The sequence below is a fragment of the Sus scrofa genome, chromosome 12 (assembly GCF_000003025.6).
Source record: "Sus scrofa isolate TJ Tabasco breed Duroc chromosome 12, Sscrofa11.1, whole genome shotgun sequence".
Lineage (NCBI taxonomy): Eukaryota > Metazoa > Chordata > Mammalia > Artiodactyla > Suidae > Sus > Sus scrofa.
Window position 1 is genome coordinate 17,538,126 of NC_010454.4, and position 26,036 is coordinate 17,564,161.

The window sequence follows — 26,036 nt, forward strand, 5'->3', positions numbered from 1 at the left end:
TTTCTTTCTTTCTCTTTCTTTCTCTCTTTCTCTCTCTCTCTCTTTCTTTCCTTCTCTTTCTTTCTCTTTCTTTCTCTCTTTCTCTCTTTCTCTTTCTTTCTTTCTCTCTTTCTTTGTTTCTTTCTCTCTCTCTCTCTCTCTTTCTTTCTTTCTTTCGTCTTTTTGCCTTTTCTAAGACCACTCTTGCAGAATATGGAGGTTCCCAGACTAGGCTAGGGGTTGAATTGGAGCTGTAGCCACTGGCCCACGCCACAGCCACAGCAACACAGGATCTAAAGCCACATCTGTGACCTACACCACAGCTCACAGCAACACCAGATCCTTAACCCACTGAGCAAGGCCAGGGCTTGAATCTGCAACCTCATGGTTCCTAGTCGGATTCATTAACCACTGAGCCATGATGGGAACTCTTCACATATATTCTTATATGAAATGGTGGTGATAGAAGATGTCAGGTTTGATTTGATTTTGTTGTTGTTTAAAAAACCTTTACTCTGCAAAATAAGCAATCCAGAAGTTCCCACTGTGATGCAGTGGTTTTAGGATCTGAAACTGTCTCTGTGGTGGCTCAGGTTCAATCCTGTGCCTGGCACAGTAGGTTAAGGATCCAGCATTGCCGTGGCTATGGTGTAGGTCGCAGCTCAGATTCAGTACCTGCCCTGGGAACTTCCATATGCCACAAGTGTGGCAAAAAAAAAAAAAAAAAAAAAAAAAAAAAGGCAACCTAATGATAGCACTAATCTCCAGTTTAAAAAAAAAAATTCTGTAGCTAGTTTTAGAAATCTAAGTCTGAGAATCACCAGTCAGAAAAATGGGACTCTTAGTAGCTTTTTTTTTTTTTTTTTTTGCTTTTTAGAACCACATGCATGGCATATGGAAGTTCCCAGACCAGGGGTTGAATCAGAGCTGCAGCTGCTGGCCTATGCCACAGCCACAGCAACACCAGATCCAAGTCCTGTCTGCAACCTACACCGCAGCTCATGGGAACAATGCATCCTCAACCCACTGAGCAAGGCCAGGGATTGAACCTACATCCTCATGGACACTAGTTGGGTTTCTAACCTGCTGAGCCACAACAGGAACTCCCGGACTCTTAGTAATTTTTAGTGTTCTCTAGAAGATTTTTTTGTTTTTTGTCTTTTGTCTTTTTAGGGCCACACCCATAGCATATGGAGGTTCCCAAGCCAGGGGTTGAATTGGAGCTACAGCTGCTGGCCACAGTCACAGCAATGCGGGATCCAAGTTGTGTCTGTGACCCACACCACAGCTCACAGCAACGCTGGATCCTTAACTCGCTGAGCAAGGCTAGGGTTCGAACCCGTGACCTCATGAGTCCTAGTTGGGTTCATTAACCACTGAGCCATGATGGGAACTCCTCTAGAGGTTTTTCACTTGATTTATTTCCTAATATACTTAATCCAGTCAGTCCTCACCTATCTGGCACCTGACCACAAGTCATACTTTCATCCTTTTGACATATCTATTGTGAAATATAATTGAAATGCAGCTTTGTGGTTCATATTTTAGGAAATCATTTAAAATACCTGATGACAAGGGCTCTAGAATGAGAGACAAACAAGCCTTCTGCTAAAATTATTTACAGACTGTAGTCTTATAGTGAGGTTCCAATGTCATGTTCACTTAAATCCTTAGTAAACTATTGCATTACCACTTTCTATGTTTATTTCTTTAGCTTTTAATGTTATTTATACCTTTATTAATAGCTGTTACATAATGATTCAGTAATAGATAATGAATACTTTTCATTGTTCCTAACACAGAAAACAAAATGGAAGCGAATAAGAGTAACCCTGCTAGAGAGCATTGAACAGGGGATCCAGATAAAGAAGTTGTCCGGTGTACTTGCCCATGTAACTCTAATCTTCATTGTTTCATTTATCTCTGTTTCTCTGGTGACTTTAGTATCCTGGTTGGTGATTTGCTCAACAATCTACCTTCCCAGTTCTTTGGAGTTCCCATTTCCACTTAACTGTTCTTTCACTCCATCCTAGCCACTCACTCTTTGGTCATACTCAAGACTTAGCCATTACCAGTAACAACCACTTTGGGGATCTCAGTTTTAAGCATCTTTCTCTGTAGCTCTCTCTCTTTTTCCCTTGCTTTCTTCCAACACCGCCCTCCCTGCCCCAACTCCAGCAAGTATGATCCCATGAGATCAAATTAATTTACTCTCTCACTTCCCAGCCGTTTTGTCGTCTTTACCGAGGTTAGAGTCCATGGTCTACCACCTTTACCCTCCTCACCTCCTCCCTTAACAGCCTTGCTCCTCCTCTTCTCTGTGTGTCGTGTTTCTCAGCTATCTGCTTACTCTGTATCAGGACCCAGACCCTTCACTGTAGCTTAAGAAAAATACAAAAACATGGTGTTTGATGTCTCTAAATTTAAGAGCCACATCTCAAGCAAGCCCTCAGTAGTTCTTGGATTCGGTATTTCCTGGCATTCTTTTTCTATGTCCTTAGGCTACACTTGATTTTAGCAAGAGGGCTGAGAAGCGATTATTTCCTTCAGTCAGTCTGTTTCCTCCCCTGCTCTCTGAGATGACCAGTTTATCTCCATTCTCCTTGGACCTCCAACACCACCTCTTCCCTTTCTCCATCCTTACACTCCCCACTGATGATCTGGAATCTTTATTTCACTCAGGAAGTAGAAATAATCAGGAGAGAACTGCCTCATGTTCCCACCTCCAACTGTAGCATTTGTTGAACGAATGAAAGAATATGACATCCCAGACCTTCATTTACTCCTATAGTCAAATAAAATTAGCAACTTAAATTTGAAAACCAAATATATTAAAGCCATTTTTGGCCATTTTGAATTATGCTTTTCACTACTACTTATTTTCCTTTATGTTACTGTAACTCAGAGTGGTTATAGTTGTACCTCATCCAGATAAAAATTAGATATTTTTAAGAAGATGATTAACAGGAGCACTTAATAAAAATAAGCAGTGAAGTAACTGAATACAGGAAATGACAAGAAGAAATGCTTTGGCACTATATTTGATTAGCCCACGCTAGTTATAACTTTAAGTTATGGAGGAAGGAGAAAAGATGCAAATGCCTTAGAAATGGAGACTAAAGCCTCAAACTTTGTGGAAAGTGGAGGGAAAATGTGATAGTTTTGGATCCTTTTGGATAGAAAATTAGGTGATGGAATCAAGCTATAAATATGTTGACTTCAAATTAAATTGATACTATTATTTACTTCATGTGGCTAGACTTTAAGATTGAATTTTGAAAAAAAGAGATGGTTAAAACAAACGAAAATCAAGATGCTTAATGGCAGCTTTGATGAGCTTACATTTATAGAATTGAGTAAGAACCTGCAGCTTACCTAACACTCTAAATTGCTATATAATTACAGTAGTCCCTCGGTGACCTGGATTTCATCTGCTGAGTTCGCTTACCTGATGGCATCTGTCTGCTCAGGCCCATTTCCCCCACATATTTTCCCAATTCCCCACATCTTTCCAAACCTTTATCATGTTTCCCAATATCATCTCCATACCCCACAGTAGATGACCTGAGCCCCTACTTCACACAGTAAACAGAACTCTACAGATGTAACCTCAGCTCACTTCCTCTTCTCTCCTTTACTTTAACTAGTCTCAGAAGAAGAGATTTCCTTGTAGCTATCTCCTTAAATCCCTTCTCTTTGTTGCCATAGTTCCTGAAAGTATGATCTCAGTCTGTTCCTACTTACACTACTTCACTTCCTTCTCCTACCTCAACTCCAAATGATCTGACCCAGATCAGCATAAACTTCCTGGTTTTTAAATCCAATGTTCTCTTTCCCAGCCTCATCCTCTGTCTCTGGAGCCTTTATCCCTATTGTGACATTCCTCTGCTGAAAGTTTTTTGAGGCTTTTCATGTGCCCAGAGCAGGCATTCAAAAATATTGAACCAATAGTTCTTATACTATTTTTTCTGAGCTTTCAACAACTATTTATTATTATTGTTTTCTTCTTTTTATAGTCACATCTGCAGCGTATGGAAGTTCCCAGGCCAAGGGGTCAGATTGGAGCTGCAGCTGTGGCCTATACCACAGCCACAGCAATGCCAGATCTGAGTCACATCTGTGAGTTATTATGCTGCAGCTTGCAGCAATGTCAGATCCCTAACACACTGAGCGAGGCCAGGGATCAAACCCTCATCCTCACAGAGACAATGTCAGGTCCTTTACCCACTGAGCCACAACTGGAACTCCTTAACAAGTATTTTTTAATGGGCATCACTGCCTGATACCATGAAGCCAAAAGCAAAGTTATGATTCTCTCTACTTTCCTCTTGCTAACTTCTTGGTTATTTTCTGAGGTTACAATCATTTTCCCCATGTTTTCAGGCTAAATGCCTTAGATCTAGATCATTGACTCCTCTTTCTCTTATTTTCTTTTGGTTTCTATTATCTCACGTCTTCCTTTCTTTTCCTACTGTTTCTTATGATCTACTGTATCTTTCCATTCTTGGTCTCTGGATTATTTTAGTAATACATTCAGGGATTTGGGGGGGGTTGTTTGTTTGTTTTTGTTTTTGGCTACACCTGCAGCATGCAGAAGTTCCCCGGGCTGGGGATCGAACTCATGCCACAGCAGTGACCCAAGACACTGCAGTGACAACGTTAGATCCTTAACCCGCTGTGCCGCAAGAGAACTCCACATTCAGGGAATTTTAGTTTGAATTCCATGATTGGACCTCTAAGAATGTTCTCAAAATTGCATGCAAATTTTTTGTACATGGATATTTTTCGAGGGAGGTCCATCAGACTATTCCACGGGAAAGAAAATAAGAGATAGAATGAGAGAATATGACAATTTAAACAAGTCAGTTCCACTTATTTCTCCTCCTTCTGTGCCTGCCCTTTGCTGTTCCCTAACCCAGGGACCTGATCTCTAAATAGTGAGGGGGCATGTAAGACATGAAGAAAAAAAAACCATAATGGCAATCAGTACAGTTCGGCAATCAGACAGTCCAGCAGCCAGAGATCAGAGGCTCCCCAGCATCAGAGCTAGGCCTTAATGTCCTGGCAAAGCTTGGGGGAAAGATGGGACATCAGTAGGAGGGCCTTCTGTGGCCTCTGGACCCAGTTGTCCTGTGCTTCCAAAGAAATCGGAGGGATATGAAAGCTTAATTGGCAACAATTCAGAGCCAGCCAGTGAGACGATGTCCCCAGAAAAAGGTTAAGAGCATTCCTCCAACTCCACTTCCACCCTCCGATCTTGGTTCTCCAGTCCTTCCTCGCTCTGCCGCCAGCGTTAGTTTTTAAACACATCCCTCTTTATCCTCTTGATTAAAAACCTCGGGATTTTTACAAAACAAACTAAAAACTCCTGGGCATGGTGTCAAGTGCCTCTTCCTCAGGTACTCACCCCCAAGGCTCCCAGCCACAGTCAGTGACTACTGGCTGTTTTAAGAGGACAGCTTCTACACCCACGTATCTATGCCTCTGATCATGCCAGTCTCTCTCTTTAGGGCCCTGTTTCCCTTCTCTTTCCCATCCAGGAGCCTCTACCTGTCCTTCGAGGCCCAGACTGAATGTTATTCCTTCCCCTGTCCATGGCTAATTTTCTGCCATCACCCTGGCAGAATCAGTCTCTCTCGGCTAGGTTCCACAATCATTTCGTACATATCTCTGATAATATCATATCATATTGTAGATAACCTATTTTTATTTCTGTCTTTCCTGCTAATTCAGAAATGCCCTGCAGGTAGGGACTGTCTTTTTCATGTTTGTATCCCGAACACCTAGTTGCATGCCTAGTCCAAACAGGAGATTAGTACACTTTTGTTGAATGGAATTACTTATGAAGAGTTTTTATGACTCATTTAAAATTAGAGGCCAACGCTTATTTAATAAGTCAGAAGAGGCTATGATAATAATAGTAATAACAAATTCCCATTTCCACTGCTTATTCAAGTAACTGCTTCCTTTATAGAGGTGGGTTTTGAAAATCTTCACGTCAATGTGTATTTTTGATGTGCTTTCTTGAGATCCTGAAGTAATTATGGTTTTAATGCAGACTAGAGCTTCTAGGGCAATCCTATTGATGTTATATGGAGTAGATTCTGTAATTTCAGAGATCTGTATTATGTGTACGTTCCATGGATATGCACTTTATCTCTTTCTCTCAAATTTAATGGTAATGTTTTGTGAGTTATAAGATCTGAGTCTTATAAAGTGGTCAAAACACATTAAATCAAGCATTTCTCACCTATAAAAACAATTGCAGAGTTAAGATTCTAGTACTTATATATTATGTAGTTTGTCTTGCCAAATTTGTAAAGTCTGAGCCAGTATTTTGGGGGGTATTTAAATAATTCAGCCATGAAAGTAAACACTTCATAAATTAAGAGCCTCAAATAATTTTTTATAAACCGTCTTCTCATTTTCTATGAGTTTTGTAGGAAAAGAATCAACAATTTCCTTATTCAGCCATTTATTGACTGTATATTACGTGCTGGGCATTAGGCTGGGTGTTTGTGATTCAGGATTGAGGAGACAGTCCCTGCCTTTGAGGTTGTTCACAGTCTAATGGAGAGGAAGGTATATAAACAAATAATTACAATTTAAACCTTGGAAAAGAGGAAGGAAAACCCTCCTATGAGAATTAATGCTGAGGTTGAAAATGGAGAGGTCTGAAGATAAATTTGTAGATAAAGAAGCTGGGAGCTGAAGGGAGTTCACGCCCGGTAGTTCCTTTTTTAAAAAAAAAAATAGGCGAAGTAGGAATCTAGATCATCTCTAAGAACTGTGGTGTGGGATAGCACTTGAGAAGAGAACAGTGACGATCTGGGTAGTTACTACGGAGAAGAGAAACAAGTAGGTGGCATGCAGTATTGAGAAAGCAGTGAGGGTAGAATTGAAATTGGATAGCCTGAGCCTGTTAGGCTGTCAGTCGGCACAGTGGTGTAATTTTCTCCAGTCATGCTCTGCGGCCAATGTGTAGTGCAATAAAGCTATATTGTGTTCAGGGCTCATGGGGTAGGTTTAACAGAACTATAAGAAGGCCAAGGAGTTGTGAGTCTTTGAAAGAAAGTATGGCTTGATGTGGAAGGAAGTGTGATTGGAAGGTTGATAAACTTGGAAAAGGTTAGGAGACTGGGGGGGTCTAAGGCCTGGTACTCGTAGGTACTCAGTAAGTCTTCATTTTCTCCTTTCTGGCTCTCTTCTCCTCATGCCTGTTTCCCCACCACCTGCTTCTGCTATGATTTATATGAACAGTTTTGAATCATAATAGTAGCTGGAGAGGAAGATTAGGAGCCAGAGTCCAAAGTCCTCCTCAGGTAGGACCCAATGGCTTGAATGCTGACAGTGCTTGGTGGTGTTGGCCTCTAGGAGAAGCTCGAGGATTATGCTCATTACCCCTCATGTTCCAAGGGTGGGAAAAGGACAGAGACATGTTATGAGCCACAGCTCGTAGGACAAGAATTTACTCTGTAATGAGAAAGGTTAAGACTCTAAGCCTTGGGGTTCCTGTCATGGCTCAACAGTCAATGAATCTGACTAGCATCCATGAGGATGCAGGTTCGATTCCTGGTCTTGCTCAGTGGGTTAAGGATCTGGTGTTGCTGTGAGCTGTGGTGTAGGTTGAAGACTCGCCTCAGATTTTGCGTTGCTGGAGCTTTGGCATAGGCCAGAAGCTACGTTAAGTTCCCCTTGTCACTACAAACCTAATCATAAGCACTGATCTCATTACTTTCAAGGATTTAAAAGGGAGGCTTTTTTTGTTTGTTTTTGTTTTTTGGAAATAAAGACAGAAGTGATGGTGGTACTGGCAACCCAAGGGTCTCCCTCCTCAGAATCTAAAATTCCCAGTAGAGTCGATTGCATCTTTTAAGATTTCCTTTATATGAGTCATTGAATGTATTGTCATAATTTTCTCATAAAGGTATAATTTTTAAGGCTTTCATTCCAAATGAGGACATTTTCCATGAAAACATACTATTTTCCATTTCCAGAAATTTTCTTTTTCACCTGTAGTTGTTGTTTTTTTTGTCTTTTTTTTTTGTTTTTGTCTTTTTGCCTTTTCTAGGGCCGCTCTTGCAGCATATGGAGGTTCCAGGCTAGGGGTTGAATCGGAGCTGTAGCTGCCAGCCTACACCAGAGCCACAGCAACGTGGGCTCTGAGCCATGTCTGTGACCTACACCACAGCTCTCGGCAACGCCGAATCCTTAACCCACTGAGCGAGGGCAGGGATCCAACCCAAACCTCATGGTTCCTAGTCGGATTCGTTAACCACTGAGCCACAACGGGAACTCCGCACCTGTAGTTTTGAGTGTAAAACTCGAAATCTAGGAAATCATTATTTCGCAGAATGCTTTTTCAGTGATGCATCTTAAATGTGAAACTGTTAGATAAAAATTCCTAGAGTGAGTAAACAGAAACCAACGTTCATCCTAATCTGAAGAAATAGAGTACATGCTTCTGTAGAATGGGCTAAAGAAATCCTGAGGAGTCTAAATCATCAGTTTTGCTATTTTGCCAGGTTTTTTTTTTTTTTTTTTTTTTGGCCACACCCACAGCATATGAAGGTTCTCAGGCTAGGGGTCGAATCAGAGCTACAGCGGCCAGCCTATGCCACGGCCACAGCAGTGTGGGATACCCAACCCACTGAGTGAGGCCTGGGAACCCTCATCCTCATGGATACTAGTCGGATTTGTTTCCACTGTGCCACAACAGGAACTCCTGTTTTGCTATTGTTAATGATGCCTTTAAGGCACCTAGCAATGCTTTCCTAGAAGAAGAACTGAATGCTATTCTTTTGAAGCTTCATTTTCATCCACGTGACTCTAAGAAAGCATGTGCCCTGCTTGGCATAGTCACATGAAATAGAACATTCCGCTTTATCTACAAAGTCAGTAATATCCATCTGGATCCGATGGATTGCACTATACCCACCCAACTCAGACATGTCTGCTCTTTCTTCAAGTGCTTGTATTGACAGGTAGACCTGTAATTTCTGTGACTAAGACATAGTTTCCATAGCCTGTTGTATCATAATAGATTTGCGTTGGGTTAAATTTGCCTAAAAACAGATCTCTTTTTTTTCCCCCTGACTTTAAAGGATAATGAAAAAATAAGTAATAGTTCCTAATTAGGTATTTAGGTCAAAGAGACATTTTCAGAGTTAAAAGTATTTGTACTAAATGATAGTTCAAATATACTTTTCCAAAGACCTTTAATTGGCAGCTTTCCCCTTCAGCTATTGGTACTCATGTAGGAATTTTCTTCTGGATTTTCTATTTAAAAAAGAGTTCAGTTCTGTTTATGGCACCTGAATATTAATATATGTTAATGCTGTTGCTCTATTTTTCCTAACATGCTTATGAAGAAGAAAGAAGAAAGAAAACTTTGATATCTTTCTTGGATTTTAGTAGCTGATGTTTGGCTGTTTTCTTTTCCTTTTTAGGTTGCAAACATGTTAAAGGCATCCTGTTATATGGGCCTCCAGGTTGTGGTAAGACGCTGTTGGCTCGACAGATTGGCAAGATGTTGAATGCAAGAGAACCCAAAGTGGTCAATGGGCCAGAAATCCTCAACAAATATGTGGGAGAATCAGAGGCTAATATTCGTAAACTGTTTGCTGATGCTGAAGAGGAGCAGAGGAGGGTAATGTTAATATAATTTTGTCAAAGTTTGTTATTGTTATCACTTACAGGATGAATGAAATCCAGAGTTTGGTGGAAAGCTTGTTACTGTGATCTATATTTTGAAAAAAATTTCAGGTAAAATTTATTTTGAACTGAGTTCCGCCACCAAACTATGATTATGGGAGATTTACTTGCTGTGAGCAGATGTCAGTACCCACATGTTTATAATATAAACACAGATGATGATTATATAAGCCAAAGGTTTTGCAGAACAGATCATGAATGTATTTTAAGTGACACTTTTTTTCCCATAATAATTCTAGAGACTTGAATTCATTTATCCTAAAAGAAAGAAATTAAGTCCATAAAGTGATTTACAGAATTATATATATGTAAGGTTTATGTGAAGAAAGCTAGCTGACTTACCACCAAGTCAGCTCAGCTATAGAGTGACAGGTATAAGTTGTTAGGTCTTAAAGGAAAGCTTGACTTGGGTCTTAGAAAAAAGTAAGGTTAATTAAAAACCAAACCAGAGTTTACTAATTGTGATGGTTAATTATATGTGTTAATTTGACTGGGCCTAAGGGTGCCCAGATGTTTGGTTAAATATTATTCTGGGTAGGTTGTGTTTACCTTTTGAATTTATAGGCTGAGTAAAACGATTGTCTTTCCTAATATACCATCCAGTCAGTTGAAAGCCTGAATAGAACACAAAGGCTTACCCTCCCTTGCATAAGAGGGAATTTCCAACTGCCTTGACTGCCTTAAACTGGGACATCAGTTTTTTCCTGTGCTGAGACTCAAACTGAAACACTCACTCTTCCTGGCTTTCAAACTTACAGGCCTTTGGACTGGAACCTCACCATTGGCTCTCCTTGTTTCCACCTTGTCAACTTCAGATCTTGGGACTTGTCAGCCCCCATAATTGTGTTAGCCAGTTCCTTACAATTAATTTCCAGATAGATACATGGATAGATCTCTATATTTTTTCAGGCACCAGGGGAATAGAGCTATAAGTCTTTTGATTCTCTTTCTCTGGAAAACCTTGACTAATACCCTAGTATTACCATATTTGTTTCATTAAAGGAAAGTTTACAAACAGTGACATGGGATTTCTGGTTCTGGCAATAGAGTTGACTCAGTAACCTGAAAAAAATCTTCCTTCCTACTACAAACATCACCAAATGCTGAGTAAAATATGACTAAAATAGTTTTAAATGCACAAGTGAGCTCTCAGGAAAGAAAAGGAAGTCTTCAGAAATAAAAAATAAAAAAATAAAAACCTAAAAATTAGAGTGATAAAAATAAAAAACTTTAGCTTTTGGTTCTGGTAGTATATGCATTTGGGTTTTAGCTTCCACTAGGGGGCATAAAATGAGTCCATGAACTTACTGAAGGTGTGGTCTAGGAACTGGAAACTTCAGAATGGCTGTATCATCAATGAAAAGAATGACTAGAAAATATCTCCCTACCAGCACAGAGAAATAACAGAACCATTTAACTATGTGTCTGGGTTTTGGACTGGGAACTGAGGAATCTCCCATGGGAATTCTAAACCATGGATTATTGACTCATGCTTAGCATTTGGAAAAAAATATGCACATATACACACTGCATCAATGTAGTCTGGGGCACCCCAACTGAGAAATTAATTTTAAAAGGAATTCTAGGCTAATGATAACACTTAGGGTTGTTAGAGATAAGCAAACCCCAAGGGATACTTTAACAAACCCAGGCCACAAAGGATTCTCACAGGGGAAGCTAAAATAACTTCAATAAATGGAAAATGTCATCATCAAAATTTAAAATTCAGCAACTAGGTTAAACATAAGCAGTAGTTCCAGTTGGAGAGAAGTGATAAACAGAAGCGTAGATCTAAAGAAATCACCCAGAATGTGGCACAGAGAGATAGAGATAGGAAACGTGAGAGAGAAATTGAGATAACAGAGTTAAAATGAGAAGTCCAAATAGAAATAGTGTAGAGGCAGTAATCAAAGATAGGATGGCTGAGAGTGTTCTAGAATTGATTTTTAAAAACCCATGAATACTCAGATGCATGAAGCACCATGAACCCAAATGAGATAAATAGAAATTTGGAGTTGCCTCATGGCTCAGCAGGTCAGGGATCTGGCATTGTCACTGATATGGCTCTGGTTATAGCTGTGGCAGGGGTTCGATCCCAGGCCCAGGAACTTCTCCATTTTGGGGGGTGCGGTCAAAAAAAAATTAACTTATTTCCATACCCACTGTAGTGAAACTGGAATGCCAAAGAAAAACATCTTAACATCAACGAAAAAGAAATGGTGATGACATCCAAAAGGATTTCCATTATGTTGATAGTAAAGTTCAACAACAACAAAAGAGAGCAGAAAACAGTGAAAGAATATCTTCATAGAGCTAAGCGAAAATAACTATGGGGAGTTCCTGTCGTGGCTCAGTGGTTAACGAACCTGACAAGGAACCATGAGCTTGCAGGTTCGATCCCTGGCCTCGCTCAGTGTGTTAAGGAACCGGCGTTGCCGTGAGCTGTGGTGTAGGTCGCAGACTTGGCTCGGATCCTGTGTTGCTGTGGCTGTGGTGAGGCCGGCAGCTGTAGCTCTGATTAGACCCCTAGTCTGGGAACCTCCATATACTGTGGGTACAGCCCTAGAAAATGCAAAAAGACAAAAAAAAAAAAAAAAAAGAAAGAAAGAAAATAACTGTCAACTTAAAATTTTATACCCAACTTAATTCTCATTCAGAAGTAAGATGAAATGAAGGTATTTTTTCAGGCAAAGTCTAATAGAATTAACTAGTCACAGAAGCTTGTTGGAAGAATGTGAAGCAGGATGTACTTGAGACTGAAGGAAATTGAACCCAAAAGGAAATAGTGGATGTAAGAAACAATGGTGAGTAATGAAATTTGTAAATATGTAAATAAAATCTGAGAATTCTACATCTGGCAGTGGCAGATAGGTAATTTGAATCATGCCTGCCGCTGAAGATTACCAGAAAAGCTCAGTGAGTAATTTTTTTTTTGGCTTGGAGATGCCAAAGAGTTTATAAGATCTAGGGAGAGAATGGAATGGAGGCCCAGAAAAAAAGTTCCCAGTATATGGGGTCACTGTTCCTCTAGCGATATTAGCCATTTTTGAAGGGAGCTGCTAAACAGCTCTGCAGCCCTTTCAACAGGCTAGTTGGAGTAAGGAGAACAAAAATTAAAGCCCATGGCACCCAAAGAGAGGACACCTGATGAACATGCCTCATTTTGAGTTGGGACCTCAAAGGGCTGTACCATAGAAGCAAGGGTTAACCAGAACCAGACATGCTCTTAACAGAGGCTACAGAGCAGTTTTGAATCATTTTTTAAAATTAGGTTGAGAGTTCCTAAATTGCCAGCGGTCCTAGGCAGAATTGTAGCTCCTTCCTGGAGGAAGGTAGTATCATGCAAGGTCATAGACTGTTTCTGTAGTTTGCAAATGCAATGCCTGGCATATAATCAAAAGCAATCAGATACATAAAGACATAAACAACACAAAAAGAGAAACAAAAGATGATAGAAACTGGGCCTCCAGGAGTTCCCATCGTGGCTCAGAGGAAACAAATCTGACTAGCAGGTTCAATCCCTGGACTCCCTCAGTGGGTTAAAGATCAGGCCTTGCCTTGATCGGTGGTGTAGGTCACAGACACGGCTTGAATCCGGTCTTGCTATGGCTGTGGTGTAAGCCAGCGGCTACAGCTCCTATTTGACCCCTAGCCTGGGAACCTCCATGTGCTATGGGTGTGGCCCTAAAAAAAAAAGAAAAAGAAAAGAAATTGGGCATCCAGATATTGAAGTTCTCAGACATAGACTTTTTTTTATTACTCAAATGAATTTATCACATCTGTAGTTGTATAATGATCATAACAATCTGATTTCACAGGATTTCCATCCCACAGCCCAAGCACATCCCCCCACCCCCCCAAACTGTCTCCTCCAGAGACTATAAGTTTTTCAATGTCTGTGAGTTAGCATCTGTTCTGCAAAGAAGTTCGGTCTGTCCTTTTTTCAGATTCCACATGTCAGTGAAAGCATTTGATGTTGGTGTCTCTTTGTATGGCTGATTTCACTTAGCATGATAATTTCTAGGTCCATCCATGTTGCTAAAAATGCTGGTATTTCGTTCTTTTTAATGGCTGAGTAATATTCCATTGTGTGTATGTACCACATCTTCTTGATCCACTCCTCTGTTGATGGACATTTAGGTTGTTTCCATGTTTTGGCTATTGTAAATAGTGCTGCAATGAACATCAGAGTACATGTCAGACACAGACTTTTAAAATAACTGTAACTGTCACATTCAGAGAGATCCAAGATTGAAAAATTTGACAGAGCACTATGAAACAAAAAAATCAAATGGAAATTCTGGTAACGAGAAATTCAGTACATTAACTCAAGTTTAAACAACAGATTAGACATATCTGAAGAAAGAATTAGTGAACTGAAAGATTTTAGACAAAAATAACTGGAGATAAAAGATGAAAGTAATGAGGAGAGAGGAATACCACAAGAAGGTCTAATACACCTATTTAAATTTCCAGAAAGTCAGGAGAAAGAGGATGGGGCAAAAGCAATTTTTGAAGAGGGAAGGGGTTAAAACTTTCTAAAACTAGGAGTTCCCATCATGGCGCAGTGGTTAACGAATCCAACTAGGAACCATGAGGTTGCAGGTTCGGTCCCTGCCCTTGCTCAATGGGTTAACGATCCAGCGTTGCCGTGAGCTGTGGTGTAGATTGCAGACGCGGCTCGGATCCCGCGTTGCTGTGGCTCTGACATAGGCCGGTGGCTACAGCTCTGATTGGACCCCTAGCCTGGGAACCTCCATATGCCACAGGAGCGGCCCAAAGAAATGGCAGAAAGACAAAAAAAACAAAAACAAAAAAAACTTTCTAAAACTAATGAACATTCATCCATGGATTCCAGAAGTGATGTGAACCTCAAGCAAGAGAAGTACCAAAGAATCCTATACTTAGAGATAATCCTTGATAAACAATTGAAAACAAAACAAAACAAAAAAAAAAGAGAGAGAGAGAGAGAAATCTTCACAACACCTGGAGAAAAAAAGATTATCTTCTAAGAAGCAACAGTTAGCTGGCAGCTGTCTTTTCAACAGATATGATGAAAACCAGAAATTGGTTGAATGCCATTTTTAAGGAGCCAAAAGAGAATAACTGTCAACTAGAATTTACATGGTCATGTAAATATATGATAAAGTACTGCATTGTAATAAAAATAAACAGACTATGGCCATATACAGTTGTGAAATTCACAAATAAATGTTGGGCAAAAAGAAACCAGATAAGAAAGGATCTTACATACCATATGACTCCATTTATATAAAGCTCAACTAAAATGTAGTTAGTGTTTAATGATACATCCTTCTCAGTTGGTAAAACTATAAAGGAAAGTAAGATATAATTACCATAAAAATCAGATTGTGGTTGCTTATGGGGCCACAGCGGGAACGGGTGTTGGGAAGGGTAGGAGGAGGCACTGCCAGGATGCTGGTACTGTTCTGCTTCTCGTTATGGTTGCATGGAAGTTCATTTTGTAACAGTTCCTGGAGATGTACATTCACGTGTGGCGAACTTTCCCTCTATGTATGCCGTATTTCGCAATAAACAAACAATTTTAAAGAGGTGAATTTAATAAGCATTCACTGTACAAAATAACAATAGTATTTTTTTAAGGTAGAACTAAAATGTGGAACAAAACATGGGAAGTGGGTTGAATCCGTGTAAGACCCTTGTATTATTTGGGAAGAAGATAGTAATGTTAATATAAAACTTTAAGTCAAATGTTTATGTAAAAAGTGTGTGTAGTTCTCAAGCTTTTCTAAGGCATGGGGAGGAGCTGTGGAAGGAATGAAAAAACTCAAGTACTTTAGAAGGCAAAAAAGGAATAACAAGACTCAAAATGTGAAGACACTGAAAATGTAACTTTTTAAAAAAAATTTCACTTACAATAGCAGTTAGAATGGTAAGGTACCTAGAATTAAATATAACAGGAAAGTTAAAGGAGAAAATTATAAACATTTTTGAAAATCTTTTTTTTAAAGCTAATAAATAAATTAGAACATGTTCGCACAGGAATACCGACATGATGAAAATGACAGTTCTGCCCGTACTAATCTGTAAATTCATTGCTTTTCCAATCAAGTCTAACAGGAATTTTATGGAATTTGACAACCTTTTTTTTTTTTTTTTTTTTTTTTTTTTATGCTCGAAGAGTCGTGAAAATTTTGGAGAATAATGAAAACTTACTTCATCAGCGATCAAGACTTGCTGGAAAGCTGTACTAATTTAGACAATTTTATATATTCATGTGAAAACAGAACAAGGAAAGAGTAGAGCACAGGAAGAACTCGTTATCTGAAAACTGACAACACAAATCAGAGGGGAAATAATATGCTGTTCCATGAATGGGGCTGAGATCATTGGCTCTCTGTTCAGAAAAAGATTAAATGCAGGGCCTATCTCACTTTGTACAGAATTACAAAATGGATTTGCAAAAAACAAAACTAAAACTTTTAGAAAAAAAAATTTTAGAAAAAGGTAAAAGCCTTTAAGATTTGAAGCTAGGGAAGAATTTCTTTATTAATATATAGAAATCAAACCCATGAAAGGAAAAAAAATGTTAATTCAGCTACATTAATATAAAGAAAATTCTCTCAGACAAGTTACACTAAATACAAATGCCTCAAACTAGAGAAGATATTTGCAGTGCATATAATCCACAAGGAATCGGCACCTTCTATAGTAAATTCTATGTAATAACTCCTGAATAATAAGAAAAAGACAAACACTGTAATTTTTTTAAAAACTGGCTAAGGATGTGAATAGGCAGTTCTCAGAGGAAGAACCCAGGTAAAGATAAGCAATTGAAACAGTGCTCAGGGAGATGCATAGTGAAAGAGAAATCATCTTATAAACAGCCTGATAAAATATACAAAGGCTAGTAAACACTAAAAGTGGTGAGGTTGCGGAGAAATGGGGCCTAATATGTATTACTAGTCATGGTATAAATTAGAAAAATATACCAAGTGGGCAATGTCTTGCAGATTAATTTGGTAACATCTTACAAAAATTAACGTGCACAAAGCCCATGAGTTTTACTTCAAGACAGCTACCCTAGAGAAACACTCTTGTACTTGTGCACAAAATGACATGTACTAGAATGTTGATTGCTCCACTTTGGGGGGAAAAGTTCTGATTCTTCTCAGTAGAAAATGGAATATCATCTTAGACATTAAAATGAATAACAGGAGTTCCTGTTGTGGTTCTGTGGGTTGAGAATCCCACTGCAGGAGTTCCCATTGTAGCTCAGTGGTAATGAGCCCGACTAGTATCCATGAGGATGCAGGTTCAGTCCCTGGCCTTGCTCAGTGGATTAAGGATCCGGCATTGCTGTCAGCTGTGGTGTAGGTCACAGACACTGCTCAGATCTGGCATTGCTATGGCTGTGGTGTAGGCCGGCAGCTACAGTTCTATTTCAACCCCTAGCCTGGGAACTTCTACATGCCAAAGGTGCAGCCCTAAAAAAGAAAAAAAAAAAAAATAACTCAGTGCGGTGGCTCAAGTCACTGAGGGAGACACAAGTTTGAAACCTGCAGTGGACTTAAAGGACCTGGCATAGCCACAGCTGTGGTTTAGATCACAGCTGCAGCTCGGATTCAAACTGCCGCTCAATTCAATCCCTGGCCCAGGAACTTCCATAGGCCATAGAAATAAATAAAATAAAATAAAATAAAATAAATAGTAGGTTTATGTGGATCAATATGAATAATACCCAGAAATACAATATCTATTTTTTTAATCTAGTAAATTTTATTAAATCTAATCTACCCTGTCATTTCTTACTTTTTCTTATTTTTGTTGATGGTAAAAATAAATGTTAAACATTGCCTTTATAACAATCCTTCTACTGCAAATCTACTTGTCACGAGCTTTATCGTTTTAGTTCAACACAAAGGGGTTTTCTCCCCTGCTTCCCTACATCCCATTAAGTTCTTGTTCATGCTCAGACCTTTAGCCACCTCAGCTCCACTGGGCCCTGGTAGCTTAGTGCTAGTCTAATAACTAATCACAACTCTTCAGACAGTCCCAGAACCAATTCAGTTTTACAATTCATCCCTAGTTCTACATTGTTTTTTGCTTCAAATATCTTTTTACCACTCAGCATACCAAGAAAAGGTCATTACTAACCGTTTACTATCTGGGTTGAAAGAACTCCTTGGTAAATATTACATTTAAGTTGATTTACAAATCATTTACAAAAATATTTAATAAGAGCTTAAATATGGCAAACCAAATTTTTATTCCATATTTTCCTGGGTTTGAAGATATCTATCAATTGATCTGTCAGTCAATAGATATATACCCAAAATGGGCAGGAGCCTCTGAATGTATAACTGTTCATCAGGTGTCATGCATGAACTTGTACCAATTCTAAATTTCAAATACATCCATAATACTTTCCAGCTTATTATTACTTCTGCTGCTTCTATTTGCGTCATCAAGACAATATTTTGAAATTTTTTCTTTAAAAAAATCTTTGGCTTATAATTTTGTTAAGATGGCCATCAGACACTCCATAATTGCAAAATATTTTCCGTTTTAGATTTGTACGCATCTTTTAGAATATCCAATCTGATTTTTTTAATGTCTATATCACCTGTTGCCTTTAACACCTGCCTTCAACATCTGTTGACTAGATACTATTCAGGGAAATTCTGATGCATAGATAAAATAAAAGATAAAAAATATTGTCTTCATCTTTAGAAAAATGAGATAGCCTAGCTGGTCAATTTTTTTTTTTTTTTTTTTTTTTTTTTTGCTTTTTAAGGCCACACTAGCCACATATGGAGATTCCTAGGCTAGAGGCTGAATCAGAGCTACAGCTGCTGGCTTTACGCCACAGCTGCAGAAACATTAGATCCAAGCCATGTCTGCGACCTACACCACAGCCCATGGCAGTGCCAGATCCTTAACGCACTGAGCAAGGCCAGGGATCGAACCCGCCACCTCATGGTTCCTAGTTAGATTCATTTCCACTGTGCCACAATGGGAACTCCTCAAAAAATATTGCACAATGAAGACTTTCCGTTGAATAAGTAACTAGATGAAAACTCTATATTTTTTCTTTGTCCTTAGAAACATATTACTCAATCATTTTTGAGTTTGAGAAAATTCAAATATGGTACCGACATCTGAAGGCACATAGTCTGAGATTTTCCTTATAGAGATCCAGTTCACCATCTTCATTGGTTTCAAATGCCACTATCTCTTTGCATTCGTTTTTGGATTCACCTAATAATTGTGAAATATTCTCTGTTGATAGTCTTTTATTTGCCATTATGGCCAAGGAGCAAAGAAAATCTAAATTCTCACCTGTGTTCAGTCAAAACTAAAATTGGACAACAAAGATGATGTATGGTATCTCTAGACTTCTTTTATACCTTCTTGAGAGAAGATGCAATACTTTGGGTAAAACAATAAGAAAACTGACAGGTGATGTCACGTAATATTTATTTCACTATTGCATCATTCTCCAGAGCAATTCCACCATTCTTCCATTTTTTTAATTTTGCTAATCTTTTTTAGCCTAGATAGGAATAATTGAGTAATGTCGACATAATTTCTAGACTGTCGAAATGGTATAATATTTAGATTTATAAAAAGATCCAGTGGACCCACATATTGGTTGCAAGATAGAATGAATTTTATTTTATTTTAAAAAAAATATGTTTTTTTTTTGTTCCTGTGAAAGACTTCTAAGAAAAAATCATGAGATACCAGTCTTTATAAATAGCTGAAACTGCTTAACAAAATTAAAAACTGGAATTGTATTTCTAATAGACCCTGATGGTATACTGAGGATTAAACATTAGGTGCAGATGAGAAGCATTTTATAAAATCTCTGGTGATTGTTTCCACATGGCTGCATTGGTATCTTTGGTACTGTTTTTAAACTTGCAGACAGTTTAAGTATGACACTATTAATAATAAAACTGAGTTGGCAAAGAATTTCTAGGTAGATATTAATCATAGCCAGCTTTTTCTGATACACTTTTTTCAGTCCTTACATCTAGAAATGGCTCGGTATAGTCAGCTAATGACCCCATGGAGAGTATATGTGTGTTACATAATACAGAAAAGCATTGCTTCTGTGGCTCTGGACAGTCCAGGCTGACAAAGATGAACACTTGCATATAGGTCAAACTAGTTAAATATAGAACAGCCATTTTCTGAGGCTGTTGCCAGGGGCTCCACAGCATCAGCTCTGTTTCTATAGGGAAAAACTTTGCAGATGGTAAGAGCAGAGCTAGAAGTCAGTGAGTTGAAGAGGATTGATTGTGGAACTTTAAACTCTTTGGTAAAGGGTTTTTTGATGATTCAGCGTTATTAATCCATGAACATTAATCTTGACATCTTCCTCACCTGATTCCTAATTTATTGCAGTAAGAACTTGCCTTTATTTAAGTAACACACCTGTAGAAATTGGTGTTATTGTACTCACTAGGTTGGGGGAAGGGACCTGATGACAGGTCCCAAGATTAGCAGGGTTCTGAAAAGGTCAGAATTGTACTGAATTATGTTTAGGGAAGATTGCTTCTGTGATCATTAAATCAAGCACAGAGTTCTTATTGTCCGAGGCTGCCCATCCACCTAGATGATTTTGGAGGTTGGACTGAGGAGGAAGTCATGGTTCCAGTGGCAACATAAGGCACATTGACAGCGAAATTCATACATTATAATAACTTTCTGTTTTATGCTAATTGACAGACAACCTTGAATTAAAAATAATATAGCATCTCAATAGGTTTTCAGTCACAAACAGGAATGTCCTTGTTTTTCACTGAAGATGGCAAGAATTAATACTCTACTATGTAGAAATGTTTGGCAAGGGAGTTCCCGCTATGGTGCAGTGGGTTAAGAATCCGACTCAGGGAGTTCCCATCGTGGCGCAGTGGAAACGAATCTGACTAGGAGCCATGAGGTTTCGGGTTCAATCCCTGGTCTTGCTCAGTGGGTTGAGGATCCGGCGTTGCCATGAGCTGTGGTGTAGGTCGCAGATGTGGTTCGGATCCCACATTGCTGTGGCTGTGGTGTAGGCCAGCAGCTCTGTAGCTCCAATTAGACTCCTAGCCTGGGAACCTCCATATGCCGCAGGTACAGCCCTCAAAAGACAAAAAAAAAAAAAAAAGGTTTGGCAAAGCTAAGGTTGTACTTCCAATTCCTCACCTCTATCTTTTCCACAGATGGTAAGGTGCATAGTTTTTGGTGTTGAATTTTTATAAGCAGCAAGCTTTTGTCATCAGACATCTGTTCAATAAATATGATAATATTGAGACTTTTTCAGATTTTAATTTAGTTTTAAAACATTTGTGGAAAGAGCAATTTGTAAGTTATGTTCAGGAAAAATTGCAGTGAAATCTAGTTAAATTTTGGAAACCTTGATACACATGACTGTCATCTTGCATGGGAATGCGTTAAAGAATGAACATTATTCCAAGTAATAAGTAATAGAAGTGTTGTAAGATACAGTATCTGTCTTTTATTTATTATTATGAAGGAGAATTGACTTTTGTGGTGTACAGTTTTATGAATTTTAACATATGTGTAGTTTCATGTAACCACCACCAAAATCTAGATGCAGAATGTTTACATCCCCTCCCCAAGTTCCCTCATCCTGTCCCTTTGCTAATAACTCCTAGTAACTACTCATCTGTTTTCCATCCCTATAGTTTTGTCTTTCGAATGTCATATTAATTGGATCATAGTATGTGACCTTTTGAGACTGGCTCAGCATATTGCCTTTGAGATTCATCCAAGTTGTCATATGTATCAAATGTCCCTTTTTACTGTTGAATAGTATCCTATGACATGGATGTACCACAGTTTTATCTCCTCACCCACTAGAGGGCATTTGACATTTGTTCTAGTTTGGGGCAATTATGAGCAGAACTGCTATAAATCAAGGAGTGGAATTAGTTGATCATACAGTGTTTTATCTGTATTTTTTTAATTTAAAAAACCTTATATATTTAGATGACTTTAGATCAAATCCAGTTTCCTTCATGTAATTTTTAGAACCATTTTTCTTCCTACTTCATCTTTTGTCTTTGTCCTGTTTTCTTGATCCCCTTTTCTTTGGGTGGCCTTTATTGGCGTCATCTTCTGTTATTGTAGCACAGAATCTGTCTTGCTTTTGTATTCTTCCAGCTTAATGATGTGAGTCATCTTCCTACAGAATTTTGTTTGCTACAGTTTGTAAATGTTTAGTTTCTTTACTGTTTGTAAATGATTTTCAAATCTATGTTTCTGTCCTTTTTTTGTCCAGTTGTTTATATCTTGTTCTCTGGAGGACATTTCTAATTAGATTAGATGCCCTATTAACACTTTAATCTCATGGCAGAAACTTATAAAAAAAATTTCCATTCTGTCTTTTCCCTTCTGCAGCTTTCTTATCATGCCTACAAAGACATTTCTTATCTTTGTTGTAACTTCCCCTTTCCACTTGCAGGCTGTAATCAAACCTAGGACTTTGTTTTTTATTCATCAGCACCTCCATCACCAAAACTTTCTTACAGATTCTGTTTACCTCATTTATATACTATTGTTTCTCCCTGACCTTCCAGCTACACATTTCTTTTTCCATCCTAAAGTCAGGGTTAAAATCATCTTATATAAAGAACATTCTCCTTTTGCAACTTTTATGTGTGTGGTTTTTCTCTGTTTCGGTAGAAAGGCCTACTTCTGGATTTCGGTCCCTGTCATGACAGTACTATAAATTTTGTTTCTCATCTTAGGTAAATTTTCTCATTTTTTTTAATAGGGCCTGAATTGCCTCTTGGCCTTTTGCTGAAGTGATTTTTCATGCTTCTGAATTCTTATTTTTTAGGCCCTCTCTTTCTCCTTCTATATGTTTTTTTTTTGGGAATAATATCTCATACCCCAAAACAATTATACCTGTTATTTAAGAGGATGCAAAGTTGTATTGTAGACGATATGACTGTCTATATAGAAAATTCAAAGGAATCAACTAAAAAAACATTGATATTTGAAATGAGAGTAAAGTAGCCAGTTATAAAATAAATATACAGAAATTAATATCATTTCTTCATCTGTATGGTTTCTGAAATATAATGGAAAAGTCCAATGTACAGCTGCAATGAAAAAACAAACAATTAGGAATCTTTTTTTTTTTTTTGTCTTTTTAGGGCCACACCCACAGCATATGGAGGTTCCCAGACTAGGGGTCGACTCAGGCTGTAGCTGCCGACCTACACCACAGCCACAGCAACGTGGGATCCAAGCCGAATCTGCGACCTACACCACAGCTCACAGCAATACCAGATCCTTAACCCACTGAGTGAGGCCAGGGATTGAACCCGAGTCCTCATGGATACTAGTCGGGTTCGTTAGCCACTGAGCCACGATGAGAACTCCCAGCAATCTTTATAAAAGAATTCATATGACAAAATGACAAAACTACTGGGGGCACAAGAGACTTGAATAACTGGAGAGACATAGTCTTCCTAAGAACTGAATATGCTATAAAGATGTTAGTACTTCCTAAACTAATTTAGAGATTGAATGTCATCCCAATCAAACTTGGCTTTTTTGTTTGTTTTTTACTTTTTTTTTTTGTTTTTAATTGGGAAGGTTGTTTTTACTTTAGTAGAATGATTCTAATAATCACCCAGAAGTAAACAAGACAGTTATATAAAAGGAGACCGTGTAGAGGGAAGAACTTGCCCAGACCACGACTGTGGTCCGTAGTGTAGTCATCTAGTGTATGTGACAGTGTAAAGCCTGAAGAAATGGCATCTCAATGAAGAAAGGATTGTTTAGTCAACAGTGTTGAATCAGTTATCTCTTTGAAGAACTGCTTGGATTCTTGCTTCACTTATACCATATACAGAAATAAAACTCAAGATAGAATAAAGAATTTTGTGTAAAGTAAAAATTGACAAGAGGAGAAAATCTGGGTGACCGCCAGTGTCTATAATGGGGGAGGATTTTAAGGGTAAAAGTAATGGAAAACATCATAAAAATAAAAGCCAATCATGTTAGCTATTTAAATAGTAAAAATATGTTTTCTTTCTTTTTTTGGGGGGGGGAGTGGGGTGGGAGGAGCCATACCCATGGCATATGGAGGTTCCTAGGCTAGGGGTTGAATCAGAGCTATAGCTGCTGGCCTACACCACAGCCACAGCAATGCTGGATCCGAGCTGCATCTGCGGCCTACACCACAGCTCTTGGCAATGCCAGATCCTTAACCCACTGAGCGAGGCCAGAGATTGAACCTGCGTCCTCATGGATGCTAGTTGGATTCATTTCCGCTAAGCAGAGAGAGAGAAGGGAGGGAGGGAGGAAGGAAAAGAAAGAAAGAAAGAGAAAGAGAAAGAGAGAGAGAAAGAGGAAGAAAAGAGAGAGAGAGAGAAAAGAGAGAGAGAAAGAAAGAAAGAGAGGAAGAAAGAAAAGAGAGGAAGAAAGAAGAGAGAGAAAGAAAAGAGAGAGAGGAAGAAAGAAGGAAAGAAATACAAACAGACAGACCTGCTTGACTGTGTTATACATTTTTCTTTTTGGCCTCACCCATGGCATGTAGAAGTTCCTGGGCCAGAAATTGAACCCATCCCATAGCAGTGACTCGAGCTGCAGCATTGACAATGCCAGATCCTTAACCTGCTGAGCTGCAGGGTAACTACGAATGTGGTTTGGGGATTTTTTGGTTTTTTTGTTTTTTGTTTTGCTTCTTAGGGCCAAACCTGTGGCATATGGAAGTTCCCAGGCTAGGAATCAAATTGGAGCTGCAGCTGCTGGCCCATGCCATAGCCACAGCAACTTAGGATCCAAGCCTTGTCTGACCTACCCTACAGCTCACAGCAATGCCTATTCCCCAACACACTGAGCGAGGCCAGGGATTGAACCTGTATCCTCATGAATACTGGTCATATTTGTAACCCACTGAGCCATAACAGGAACTCCACTGACTGTGTTCTTTTTTTTTTTTTTTTTGCCATTTCTTGGGCCGCTCCCGCAACATATGGAGGTTCCCAGACTAGGGGTCTAATCGGAGTTGTAGCTGCCAGCTTATGCCAGAGCCACAGCAATGCGGGATCCGAGCCGCGTCTGCAACCTACACCGCACCTCATGGCAAGATCGTTAACCCACTGAGCAAGGGCAGGGATCGAACCCGCAACCTCATGGTTCCTAGTTGGATTCGTTAACCACTGCGCCACTACAGGAACTCCCTATGTTCTTTTTATAAGTTGTGTCTGTTCTTATTTTACTCTTCAGAAGAAGTGATCTGTTTTCATATAGTATAACTGAATATGAATCAAGTTCAGTACCTTCTCCCGTTTGCCCAATACCCAGTCCGCCTCTGGGTGGGGTTACTCTTTAGCTGTATAATAGGACAAACATTAATCCTACCATTTTTGGGGCTATACGCTCACCCAAACTCAAGGAAAATGGGAAGGAGTTGCCATTCATTGACTTAAGAAGTGTTTAAGAATTGTATCAAAGAGTGTGATTGGAAATGTGTGTGAATGAGTAGTCAGTTATGATGAACTGTTCTCTTTTATCAGCATATGATGTGTATTTTTGTTTTGTGTGTATTAAATATGAAGCTCTAGAATGCCTCTTCAGTTTGCAGGATTCTGAGACTGGCTTCCAACATCTTTGGGAGAGCAACAACCATGATTATTCTTGATATATTTATTAGTCAAATGGAGTGAAAGATTTGTTTAGCTTTTTTGGTTAGTTTAATAATATATTCAAATTATGACCTTTAATGTAATTTCTTCCCTTATTAGCTTGGTGCTAATAGTGGTTTGCACATCATCATCTTTGATGAAATTGATGCCATCTGCAAGCAGAGAGGGAGCATGGCTGGCAGCACGGGAGTTCATGATACCGTCGTCAACCAGTTGCTGTCCAAAATTGATGGGGTAGAGCAGCTGAACAACATCTTAGTCATTGGTATGTTTGCTTAATTTAAAAAGTACTGTGATTTCAAAAACATTAGATGAATAGGTTCTGAGTTAAAGTTTGTGTAGCTTGTAATTATATTATTTGCCGGTGTTTCCAAATTAGAATCAAGTGATATTGAAGAGTTTCACTATTTTAATGTCTAGTCTTAATAGGACAAATGAGTTCCCACTGTGGCTCAGTGGTAATGAACCTGACTAGTATCCATGAGAAGAGGGGTTGGATCCCTGGCCCCGCTCAGTGGGTTAAGGATCCGGTGTTGCCATGAGCTGTGATGTGGGTCACAGATGCAGCTTGGATCTGGCGTTGCTCTGGCTGTGGTGTAGGCTGGCAGCTGCCACTCCAATTCAATACCTAACCTCAGAACTTCCATATGTCTTGGGTATGGCCCCAAAAAGAAAAAAAAATAG

General features: G+C 38.9%; 1 protein-coding gene across 3 annotated transcripts in view; it reads left to right on the plus strand.

Annotated features, from left to right (window-relative positions):
* The window catches only part of NSF (N-ethylmaleimide sensitive factor, vesicle fusing ATPase), a 165,340-nt gene that overhangs the window by 79,130 nt on the left and 60,174 nt on the right, over positions 1-26,036 (plus strand). For all 3 annotated transcript variants that reach the window (XM_005668696.3, NM_001244560.1, XM_013980864.2), the window contains exons 9-10: positions 9,429-9,628; positions 25,452-25,617. In XM_005668696.3, coding sequence (XP_005668753.1) covers positions 9,429-9,628; positions 25,452-25,617 — 366 coding nt within the window. The remainder of the gene's footprint in view (positions 1-9,428; positions 9,629-25,451; positions 25,618-26,036) is intronic.